Consider the following 11,335-nt stretch of genomic DNA (forward strand, 5'->3'; position numbering starts at 1 on the left):
CGGCGCGGAGAAGTGACGGCAGAGTGGGGCTGGCGTCGGGAGGTGGGGTGGGGGGGTCTCCCAGAGGGCCTGGGCTCTGAGTGGTCATGCTTCGCAGGACGTTGCTTTTGGGCTTGGGCCGGGGCCCCTTGGGCCGGGGTCTAGGCACACACAGAGGAGGCTCTGTTCTGGGTAAAGTTGAGGGCCGCGGAGGGTATCGTGGTTCTTGGATGGCCCCAGGCTCCACCTCTGTGACCTTCCGGACTCAGGACCCGGCCCACGATGTAAAGACAGTGGGTCGGCTGGGAGGAGGGGGTACGCTTTCCTGCCGGAGCTTGTAAAGGTTGGGCTTCCCAGGAAGCCCCTCTCAGGTGACAAATTACAGATCGTTCTATGCCTCAGTTTACCACCAGCATAACAGAGAGCCAGGTTGATTGGTTGCAGAGCTAGCTGTGCCTTAAAGTCCTGCTCGCGTGCAGGATGCTGCACTTAGCGTGTGGCTGTTAAGGAGGGAAGAGAAAGAAGGTTCAGTGTGTGGCCTGGAGTGCAGCCGGAGAGTGAAGACTTCAATAGACCAGTTCAAGACTGGATAGAATCCAACTTGGACAAATGCCCTGCACTGCTAGTCCCCGAAGCTAGTGTAACTGGAGAAGTACAGTGAGCAGATGGGAACTGAGATCAGCCTTGATGGATATCGTTTACTGGCTCAGGGAAGGTGTGTGTTCCAGGTTGCGGACGAAAATTAGAAGTATTGGTTTTGTGCAAGAATCTAACAAATTTAGAAGTATTGGTTTTGTGCAAGAATCTAACAAAAGCCACGTAGGTAGAGAGCAGAGATAGGAAATGTAGTGTGGATGGGTGAGGTAAGCCTAGATCAAAGAAAGATTCCAACATTGCCGAGAAGAGTTTGAATTTTGTATTGGAGTCGGTGAGACGACTTGGAGATTTGTGTGTTAGGTGTGAAAGATGAAAGGATTCATTGATTCAAGGCACTGATGGCGTACCAGGTTCTGTGCTAGGCTGAAGACTCATTGGTGAAGAAGGTAGGCATAGTACCATATGAAGCAATGACACTTAAACTCAAAATTGCAGGTGTGTTGCATGAGGTAATGAGACCATGTGACAGGAGATTCTGACAGTCCGCAGAGTCAGGAAAGACTTCCCTGAGAAAAATGAGAACTGAGCTGAAAGCGAAAAGAAGCAAGGAGTTAACCAGGCAAAGAAGCGGACACGGTTTCAAAGTCGAGATAACACTTGTGTAGATTCCCTGCCACCATCGAGGTGTCGAAGGGGGCAGAGTGGGGGAGTGGGGAGAGAAAAAGGTAAACCAGAGCCAGAGTGTGCTGTGCCTCATCCATGTTGAAGATCTTGGACTTTTATTCTTAGAGTAATGGAAAACCACTGGAAGGTTTTAAGCAGGAGAGTATGTGATTGAATTAGTGCTTAGAAAATATTCTAGCTGTGATGCAAAAGAGTCAGGTGGTAAGAGGAGGATTAGTGGGAACAGTAAGGCTTTTGGGTTAGTCCAGGTGAGAGGTCATGGTAGTTTGGGCTAAGGTGGTGGTGGCGGAGATGGGGAGGAAAGGGGGACAGATTGGAGAGATCTTTAGGAGGCAAAGACATCAGGACTTGACAATAAATAGGACATGAATGTAGCTTTGTCGGTGGTGACGGATATCCAGGATAAGGTGCCACTCAGAGGTATCATGCTTCAGAGGACACTGCTGCTTGGAGTGTGCCAGGACCTATTGGTCCAGGAGCCTGGAACCCTCCTCTCCGAGAGGAGAGGGAAATGCAGTTGAATATATGAGCCTGTGATTCAAGGGAAAGAGCAGTCTGCACAGGAGATAAGCACGCGTAAGTCACCTGGCCTAGGGAGAGAGTATAGAGTGTTCTTTTTGAGAAGTTGAATCTTGCAGTGCTGGGCATGATGCGTGAGACGGGAAGAGAGCCTGATGGCACAAAGACCACATGGCGAAGCTGTGGAATACTGCTGGGTGCAGGCTGACCTTATGAGAGGGGATGACCGTGGGAACAGCCAGCTCAGTGTCTGTTTCCCTTTAGCCAACCTTCTCCTGTGCCCATCCTCTAACCCCCTACCACCTGTAAAGAAAATGTATGGCCTTCTGACCCTAACTGCGTCCCACAGACCGAGATGGAAAGATGTCCGAGATCAAGAAGAAGATCCAGTCAATCCTTCCCGGCGGGGACTGGAATCCACCGTACGACATCAGCTACCTGCCCCCTGAGAGCTCGGATGTGGTGATTGTGGGGGGTGGGGTGCTTGGCCTGTCCGTGGCCTATTGGCTGAAGAAGTTGGAGAAGCCACGAGGTGCCATTCGAGTGCTGGTGGTGGAACGGGACCACACGGTGAGGTGTGGGGTAGAGCAGTGTCATGACTGGGGCACGGACTCCTATTTTATTAAGGGGCAAGGGGAGGGGAAGGGAGGAAAGACTTTGATCTTTGGAGGTCTAAAGGGCAGGGACTGTACTTTGACTCTTGTTGAGAAACAGTCCCGGGTTCTTCCTTCAAATTAGAGACTTTGGCCATAGAGTTTTTGCTTGTAAAAGCACATTTCACAATGTCAGATCTTTTGGGCGCCCACAGGTCCGTCTGAGAGCCTGCATTCCGGCTGGAATCAACACAAACAGCTATCCCCTCCCCCTTCCAGGTTCCTTTACTTCTGAGTTTTTGCACTTTAGTTCCGATTAGCCATTGAGAGTTAGCCATGAATCTTACTAGTTTGGTCATATTCCTCTATTTTCCAATTAGTAGATGAAGTGTTAATCTCCTGCCCTTGGACTTCAAGGCCATTACCGTTTTGTGCCACAGTGCCCAGCCCTTTTAGATGACTGGCTCTCTCTGCTCTGCACATCTGCTAAGAAGGATTTTAATAATTGTTGTCCTCTTTGGGTGCTGGTTGACTTGCATACAGGTTTATCCACCTCAACTCCTCTTAGATTATAAACGTGCAAGTAGGACCCCCCATTACCCCTAGGGGCTTCCGTTCCAGTATTCTGCTCCCAGGTGACAGGGTACTGGTCTCCCTCAGTTACTTTTGTCTTTCCACAGTATTCCCGGGCCTCCACTGTGCTTTCCGTGGGCGGGATTCGTCAGCAGTTCTCGGTGCCTGAGAACGTCCAGCTCTCCCTCTTTTCAATTGACTTTCTACGGAACATCAATGTATGTGCAAAGAGATTTGGGGACTGGGGTGGTGAGCACTCCTTTCGCCCAGAGAGAGGAGCAGCCCAGTTGGCCAGGGGGATCAGGGAGCGGAAGCAGTTCGGGACACTAGAAGTTGGAACCACCAGTTTTCTCCCCAGTGGTGGTACCCAGAGGGGCGCTTCTCTGAGCCCTGGGAGCTGTTGGTGAGGAGGCCAGAAAAGCTCTCCCTCCCTCCCTCCTTTAAATCAGCTTCTCTAAAGAACTTTTTTTTTCTCTTTGCGCACACACAGGAGTACCTGGCTGTAGCTGATGACCCTCCCCTGGACATCCAGTTCAACCCATCAGGTTATCTCTTGCTGGCTTCAGAAAAGGGTGCTGCCATCATGGAGAACAACGTGAAGGTGCAGAGGTGGGTGGGGTGCCTGGCACGACCACCCAGCTACTGCTCAGCTGTGTGCGTGTAGCAAGCTCTGACACCAAGTTAGGAACTGAGAAACCCGGTGGGGCGGGGATGGGGAGGGGAGTTGATGAGATAGGTCCCTGCTGTGTAGGAGCTCTGACAGGAGTCTGTCAGGAAGCACAGACACATGCAGACCTCCAGTACCCTGTGCTAAGTGCTCGAACATGGATACAGACAACACACTGCTGCGGTGGTTCCTAAATCGGCCAGATCACAAAAACCACCCGGGAAATCCCAGACCTAATAAGCCAGAGCCTCTAGGGAAGGGCCCAGGAATCTGCAGACTTTTCCTGCAAGGGCCAGATAGTACACATTTTAGGCTTCGGGGGCCATATGGACTCTGCTGCCATCATTCAGCTTTGTAGTCGAAACAGAAGCAGCCAGGGACAAGATATAGGCAGAAATAGAAATGAATCAGTGTGACTCAGGAACAAAATGCAGCAGGCTGGTTGGGGCAAGCCCTCTCCTAAGTGCGTCTCGTGATCGGTCAGGAGCATGTGTCTATAACAGTCTCGCGGGTCTTACTAGGGACATCGGGTAATGTCCCAGATGCAGTAGTTATTCATTTAGTCACCAAGACATCCCCATTTCACATGTGGGTAAACCGAGGCATAAGGTAGCTAGCAAGTGGTGGCACTGGGATCTGGACCAGGCCGTCGGGCTTGCGAGTGTGTTGTTTTAGGGTCTGCGTTGCTGCCTTTCGAGGACAGTGTCCCATAGGAGATCATTGTGCTAGTGAGCAGGACTGTACTAGAAGGTAGACAGGAAGGTCATTCCAGGCAGAAGGGAAGGAGACAAGCGGAAGGGACACAGTGGTCTGCCCTGTTGTGAAAGGATACAGGATAGTTAGGGGATGTCAGGGAGTTTAGTGTGGTCAAAGGGATACCAGGGGGTAGGAAAGGAAAGAGGGGTCAGCTGAAGAGCCATGACTAGGACGCTTGGCCTTTACACGTTCAACAGGGAGGAAAACTTGGGGGTTTGGGGCAGAGAAGTTACGTGAATGAATCGGAATCCCCACTTGTGGAGTCGGGGTCCATACTTCGCCTTCTCTGCACCGTCCTCGCCTCTGACACACAGGCACACAGTCGCGCATTTCTCTCAGGCAGGAAGGAGCCAAAGTTTGCCTGATGTCTCCTGAGCAGCTTCGGAACAAATTTCCCTGGATAAACACAGAGGGCGTGGCTTTGGCATCTTATGGTAAACCGTGCTTGCAGAGGGGATCAGGGGTTGAGGGGCGCCTCAACGTTGGAAGTCTCAGCATCCTGTAACCCGCCTCTAGAAGCAGTGCTTCCCCCCGGGCCAGCAGAGCCTCCCTTGGACCCTGCTAGCTCTCTGTCCTTCCACAGGATTTCACTCTGGTACACTTGGTCAACGTGAACCTTCCCTGGCTTCCCTAAAGAGGAGTTGGGGGCACAGGAAATCCAACAGGAGAGGAGGGTCCTAATCCCACCTCCTGAGTCCTCTTTCTTATCACAGGGATGGAGCACGAAGGTTGGTTTGACCCCTGGTGTCTGCTCCAGGGGCTTCGGCGAAAGGTCCAGTCCATGGGGGTCCTCTTCTGCCGCGGAGAGGTGACACGTGAGTCTGAGGCCCCGTGCCCACTGCTCCTTTCCTCTGCCAGCTGGGGCACAGGCCTAGATGGGGTCTTATCTTCACTCACGGGCTAAGCACGGGTTGGTGGGGAATGGGGTTCTCCCTGCGGCCTGGTCCTGAGCATCCTGACTCCAGCTCCTAAGTAGGCTTTCTCAGGACTCGTGTTGCACGTGAAGGTTTCAGCTTGCTCCCATTTTGCATGCAGTCAAGGTCATCTTGGTTACCCCATATCTGTTTGCGGGAAAGCTCCGGTCTTCCAGGTTGCTTTCCTAATGAAGTGCACGGAATCCCAGTCTCGTCTTCTTCAGGCCTCAGGCACTTCTTTTCTTTTTCCTGCAGGTTTCGTGTCTTCGTCTAACCTCATGAAGACTGCAAGTGGGGAAGAAGTGAATTTGAAAAGGATCCACGAAGTTCATGTAAGTTGCCAGCCTGTGCATCTTCCTTACCAAAGTGCAAGGGTGGAAAAGGTAACGGCTGTCATTTTGGTCTTTCTCTACCCACTTCCAGTCTGGGTAAACTAAGGCTTGGGAAGAAATGTACCTCTCACAGGGCCCGGTATGTGGGCCAGGCCTTCCTTCCCCTCCCTTTCTGGTGCCTTCAGGTGAAGATAGACCAAAGCCTGGAGTACCAGCCCGTGGAATGTGCCATAGTGGTCAACGCAGCAGGGGCCTGGTCTGGCCAGGTTGCAGAGCTGGCTGGCATTGGGAACGGGCCACCTGGCACCCTCCAGGGCACCAAGCTACCTGTGGAGCTGAGAAAAAGGTAACTTCCCTCAGGGCAGCTGAGGAGGTCGGTGAGAGAGGGAAAGAAGCAATGTAAGAGTTTGGTAAATGTGCTGGGAAGGGGATTTCCTAACCTGCTGGTTGTGGCAGGTACGTGTACTTGTGGCACTGCCCCCAGGGACCAGGCCTGGAGACCCCGTTCGTTATAGACCCCAGTGGAACCTATTTCCGCCGAGAAGGATTAGGCCATAACTACCTGGGTGGCTGTAGCCCCACTGAGGTAAGCTAAGCGGGGTTGGGGTGCTGGGCAGGGGACATAGGCCACTGTCATCGAAGAGTCAGGCTCCTTGGACGGCCCAGCGCTCTCACTGATGTTGAGCCTCCTCTGGGTTTGAACTGGGATCTTTTCTCCCCATCCCCTCCTACTGAGGGGCTCAGTGAGGTCTGGGTCAGCCCTTGTGTCCCAGGCAACATCAGCCATGTCCCCACCTCTCACCGTAGGAGGAGGAACCGGATCCAGGGAACCTGGAGGTGGACCATGATTTCTTCCAGGACAGGGTGTGGCCCCCTTTGGCCCAGAGGGTACCGGCTTTTGAAACTCTGAAGGTAACAGGAGACCCATGAGCCTGGAGCACCTGGGTCGGCTTGGAAAGCTTGTCCACTGCCACTCGCCCTCTGCCTCACAACTGCTAAGGACTCTTGGTCTAGGGACCCATCCCACTGACCCCTCGGGGGCTGGAAGAGGGTGCCGCGTCTGTCCCCAGAGCAGGAGTGAGGGTGGCACGTGTCGGCACCTTCCCAGGCACACCTGTGTCTTGTACACCTGCAGGTTCGGAGCGCTTGGGCCGGCTATTACGACTACAACACCTTTGACCAGAATGGCGTGGTGGGTCCTCACCCACTGGTCATCAACATGTATTTTGCCACGGGCTTCAGCGGCCACGGTCTCCAGCAGGCCCCTGCCGTGGGGCGAGCTGTGGCGGAGATGGTGCTGGAGGGCCACTTCCAGACCATCAACCTGAGCTCCTTCCTCTTCAGCCGCTTTTACTCGGGAGAGAAGGTCCAGGAGCACAATATCATCTGAGCCTGTAAGCTCTTCGCTGGGCCCTGCCGCCCTGTCCTGTCCGCCCCCCCCCCCCGGGGGGCGGGCGCGCCCCCCCCCCCCGCCCCCCCCCCGCCGTGGCCTCCCTACACTCTCCTGTCCCTACAGGGCTGGGCGGGCAGGCTGACTATGGGCTGTGAGGCCCAGGCCAACAGAGAGTGTTGGAGGGGGAGACCCCAGGACTGACGGCCCGGGCTGAGGCCACCCGCCAAGGCAGTGCAGCCGGACAGAATACCTGAGCACGTGGCCCAAGACTGCCTTCTTCCTGGTACTGAGCCAGCAAGATCACCTATGCCCCTCTTGGCAGGCTACCCCGGAGCCCGGGCAGGGAGCCTTCCAGGGCGGCTGGTACAGATTTAGTGACCATTTACCTACTCATCAATCAATAAATGTTATTACTCTTTCCAGTCAGTCTTCTGCCCCTTCTCCTTTGACCTCATAGCAGTTGCTTCTGAAGCACCGGTAGCCTTTGGTCCCAGGCCGCACGGCCTTCCCCTCCCGGCAGCATTCTCCCGTCCTAGGTGTAGGCAGCTTGTTGGCAAACTAGTGCCTTCCCTTCCTGAGTTGCTGCAGAGGGAAGGGATGGTTCATTCCTTTATTCAGCATTTTTTCGGCTCCAACTCTCGGCCAGGCCCAGGGCTACATATCAGAGATCTACCACCAGGAGTGGCATCCTCTGCATCCTCACTGGAGCGTTCTTATCTGTGCCCGCCCCACAGCCCAGAGCAGACTGAGTGCAGTCCCTGCAGTGCCAGGAAGAAGCGCAGGTCACGGACACCTCATCTCAGCTGTGTCTCCACAGAGCTCCCCCAGGGAAGCCGACCTCTGAGCTGAACCTATAGGATGAGCGGTTGAACACAGTGAAGGCACAGCAGGGACCGGGGGTGGGGTGGGGACCGCAGGCTGTGGGGAAGATTGTATACAAATGCCCAGGACCAAGACTTCACAGGATTCGGGGGAGGATAAGTGATGTCCTGGCTAGATCATGGAGTGAAGAGGGGTAGTAAGGAGTAGGGCAGGGCCAGGGGCTGAAGAGCCAGGTGTGGAGCTCAGGCTGTATTCCGTGGGCTTTCCGTAGGGAAGTGACATGCTCAGATTTTCCTTTTTTTTTTTTTTTTGAGTTTATTTTTTTATTTTGAGAGAGAGGGAGAAAGTATGCACATGAGTAGGGAAGGGGCAGAGGGGCGGAGAGGGAGAGACAGAGAGAGAGAATCCCAAGCAGGCTCTGCACTGACAGCTCAGGAACCGTGAGATCATGTCCAGAGCTGAAATCGTGAGTCAGCAGTTTCACCAACTGAGCCACTCGGGCGCCGCAGATTTTCCTTTCAGAAAAATCACTCTGACTGCCTTGTGGAGAACAGATTGTGGTATCAAAGCAGGAGGCTTTGCTGTAGTCCATGTGGCAGAAACAATAGTGCCCACGCTGTCACTGCAAGAAGCTTGTGTATCCAAAGAGGTGACAGTAGTAACAAGAAACGGGGTCAAGCATGACACTCAGGCATCTGGCTTGGACAACTAGATGTATATCTTGCTTTCGTAGAGGTGAGGGATGCCAGGGAGGAGCCGTGTGGGGGACAAAATGAAGCAGTTTGAGACCTGTCGAGTCAAAGGTGCCTGGTAGAGGTGTCTAACGAGGAGTTGAGTTTATTGTCATGGCACTCAGGATGATCCAGGCTGCGAACACCATGGAAGAGAAGGGCATCACCCCCACGAAGGGAGAAGAGTAGGGAACCAAGGGGGACACTGGACACTGACGTTTAAGGGATGAACCAAAGGAGAGGAAGCTGAAGAGGTGGCCAGAGAGGCAGGAAAAAAGCCAGGAGCATGAGGTATCATGGGAACCTAGAAGGAATGGGCGATGATACCCACGCACGTGCACTGGCTGGGTCGGTACCAAGTAGGTCATTGGGGACCTGAGGGAGAGCAGTTCTGGGAAGAAGGTGGGGTTTGAGGTGACAGCTGTCCAGAAGGGAGAAGCAGGTGGGAGCAGAAATATCTAGGAAAGTGTTCATTCCCCCTGAAAAGCGGCCTTTGGGGAGAAGAAGGAAACACAAGAGATGGACGTGACTGATTATCGATTGTGTAAGGGAGAGAGGCCAGGGGAGATGCCAGTGAGGTAACAGGAGGAGCCCCTGTGGGTGTGGGGGTGGGGGACAGCCAGGACTGATCAGGTGAGCAAAAGAGGAAGAGCCACCAGTGCTGAAAGGCAGGAAGGAACTTGGCCAGGGGCACAAGGCAGTGACAACTCAGGCCAAACCCAACATCTGTGTTAACCCTGTAAGCAAGCCTTGTCAGGTGCCTGATATTCACTCCCCCTTCCTTCGGTACAAATACCCCCGTCCATGGGTCAGAAGGAAAATGGGCTTCATCTGACTCCTCACCCCGAAGCGACATCAAGATGACAAATACTGTACTTATTTATTAAGAACACATTGATGAATCCTCCATACTTCCACAGGTCTTTTTTTTTTTTTAATTTTTTTTAAACGGTTATTTATTATTGAGAGATACAGAGAGACAGAGCATGAGCAGGGGAGGGGCAGAGAGAGAGGGAGACACGGAATCCGAAGCAGGCTCCGGGCTCTGAGCTGTCAGCACAGAGCCCGACATGGGGCTCGAACTCACAAACTGCGAGATCATGACCTGAGTCGAAGTCGGAGGCTTAGCCACCTGAGCCACCCAGGCGCCCTCACAGGTCTTTTTAAAGTTTATTTTGAGAGGGAGGGAGAGAGTGTGAGCAGGGGAGGGGCAGAGAGAGAGGGAGAGAGATCCACAGGGCTTTATTCAAGCTTGTAGGAGAGCATTCATTCCATCTATCAAACTGTACGAGAGTTGGGGCCCAAGCCTTCTTCACCTGTATCCCAACACCAAGCTGTCCGTGTCTCCTGGAGTAACTCTGCTCTGCACCCGAGCCCGAAGGGGATCCTGGGCCTCCGAGACTTTTCAGTCAAATGGGAGGGCTAACCCTCATCAGCCCAACTCCAGACAACACAAGGTTTGTAGGGAACAACACAGGGATTGTAGGGAAAGAGGCCAGAGGGGCAGGGTTAAGAAAGGATTTCCTTCGTAAATTGCAGAATTGAGGCTTGCCACAAGAGGGACGTTTGAGAATCGCAGCACGGAAAGGGGGGACCCCACGGTGGAGGGAACAGCAGAACTCAAGCACCCAGCAAGGAAAGCTGAGGTGAGTTTCATAAAGAGTAAAAGAAACCCAGAAGCCCTTCCTGTACCTCCTACCTACTTTATCTCATGGACTCCTCCCCACAGCACCAGGAACCAGATCCTAAAATTCGATGATGAGTAAAGTGAGCCTCCGCAGGCTGCACACTTCCAAGGTCGGAGGGCTAGTAAGTGATGAGCTCTGGATGCGAACTCCAGCAATCTTACTCCAGAGCCCTCCTGCCCAGCCTTATACTACATTGCCTGCCGGGATTAGCCACTAATTCTCTCTGCTGGCTGGTGAGAAAAGGAGGAAATCAGACTGAAAGGGAGATGGTGAATCTTCCACTGGCCCTGTTAAACTACCGGCATCCTCCAAGCATTTCGTGCGCACGGTTGTAGGAGTGTTTCCCAAACTGGCGTGCCATGGACCCCTGCTCAGGAAGACCCCGATATTTCTCCTACGGTGAAACAAGTTTGGGAAATGCTACATGTTGTGTTCCCTCCCCCACCCAAACCGGGTTCATCACGGTGCAAACGGGCAGGTAAAGAAATCCTGCACCCTGTTTAACCCCGGACTCGGCCAACGTCTTGCTCACCACATTTGTGCGGCAGCTCTGTCACCCTGCAGAGCAGCGCTCCTCGCGCCCTTTCGGGAATCGCAGTGGGGCGCAGCGCAGGGGCCGGCATCGGCTTCCCGCTTCGGCTTCGGTGTCCCGGGCGGCCCCCTTCGGCATCCGAGAGCCACGTTCCCAACCTACCGTGCGGCCTCTGGACAAGTTCAAGCTCCGCTTTTCTTAACTGTAGAAAAGGAAAAAAAGGTATGGGATCTTGCCTTGCAGGGTGTCAAGAGGACGAAATGCGTGGAACACGGGTTTCTTTTCCTTCTCCCCGACGCGGGACAGTGTCGCGGCGGGTTTCCGGGGGACGCGGGAGGACAGCCTCTTCTCCGGGTTTCCGCCCGGTTGCGGGCTCCGGAGCTCCCAGGGCGCCGCCGGCGGGCAGCAGGGAGACGCGGCTCCCGGGCCGGGTGACGCGGCGGCGGGAGCTCCTCGCCGAGTCAGGGCGCGGGCCGGGGAGGAGGAGGGGCCGCGGGCCGGGCCGCCTCGCCGCTTCCGGCGGAGCCGGGGGAACCGGGCAGGCGGTCGGCGGCC

At 54.3% G+C, this 11,335-nt stretch overlaps 2 protein-coding genes across 4 annotated transcripts in view; both read left to right on the forward strand.

The window, feature by feature from the left end:
- Window positions 1–41: 41 nt before the first annotated feature.
- FOXRED1 (FAD dependent oxidoreductase domain containing 1) lies at window positions 42–7,433 on the forward strand. Of its 2 annotated transcripts, none has more exons than XM_040483476.1 (12): window positions 42–171; window positions 2,129–2,349; window positions 3,053–3,163; window positions 3,436–3,554; window positions 4,708–4,802; window positions 5,082–5,183; window positions 5,538–5,614; window positions 5,800–5,960; window positions 6,071–6,200; window positions 6,422–6,526; window positions 6,750–7,044; window positions 7,095–7,433. In XM_040483476.1, the coding sequence occupies exons 1-11, from the start codon at window positions 87–89 to the stop codon at window positions 7,002–7,004; spliced, it is 1,461 nt and encodes a 486-aa protein (XP_040339410.1). In that variant the 5' UTR covers window positions 42–86; the 3' UTR covers window positions 7,005–7,044; window positions 7,095–7,433. The 2 variants fall into 2 exon arrangements, with proteins under 2 accessions (XP_040339410.1, XP_040339411.1); XM_040483477.1 differs by having other exon boundaries at window positions 6,750–7,008; window positions 7,131–7,433.
- A 2,580-nt stretch (window positions 7,434–10,013) lies between these two features.
- TIRAP (TIR domain containing adaptor protein) overlaps window positions 10,014–11,335 on the forward strand; it is a 16,038-nt gene continuing 14,716 nt past the window's right edge. Inside the window, exons 1-2 of one of the 2 annotated variants that reach the window (XM_040483483.1) lie at window positions 10,014–10,206; window positions 10,290–11,002. The gene's annotated coding sequence lies outside the window, so the exon portion shown is untranslated. Of the gene's footprint in view, window positions 11,003–11,335 lie in introns of both variants that reach the window. The other variant, XM_040483486.1, reaches the window with a different exon arrangement.

Source organism: Herpailurus yagouaroundi, unplaced genomic scaffold (assembly GCF_014898765.1).
Source record: "Herpailurus yagouaroundi ecotype Mexico unplaced genomic scaffold, PumYag 161, whole genome shotgun sequence".
Taxonomy (NCBI): Eukaryota; Metazoa; Chordata; class Mammalia; order Carnivora; family Felidae; genus Herpailurus; species Herpailurus yagouaroundi.

Coding starts and splice junctions, on each gene's coding strand:
- FOXRED1 (XM_040483476.1), top strand. CDS start 87: ATGCTTCGCAGGACGTTGCTTTTGGGCTTGGGCCGGGGCCCCTTGGGC. Junction 2,350..3,052: donor TGGTGGAACGGGACCACACG/GTGAGGTGTGGG, acceptor GTCTTTCCACAG/TATTCCCGGGCCTCCACTGT. Junction 6,201..6,421: donor GTGGCTGTAGCCCCACTGAG/GTAAGCTAAGCG, acceptor CTCTCACCGTAG/GAGGAGGAACCGGATCCAGG.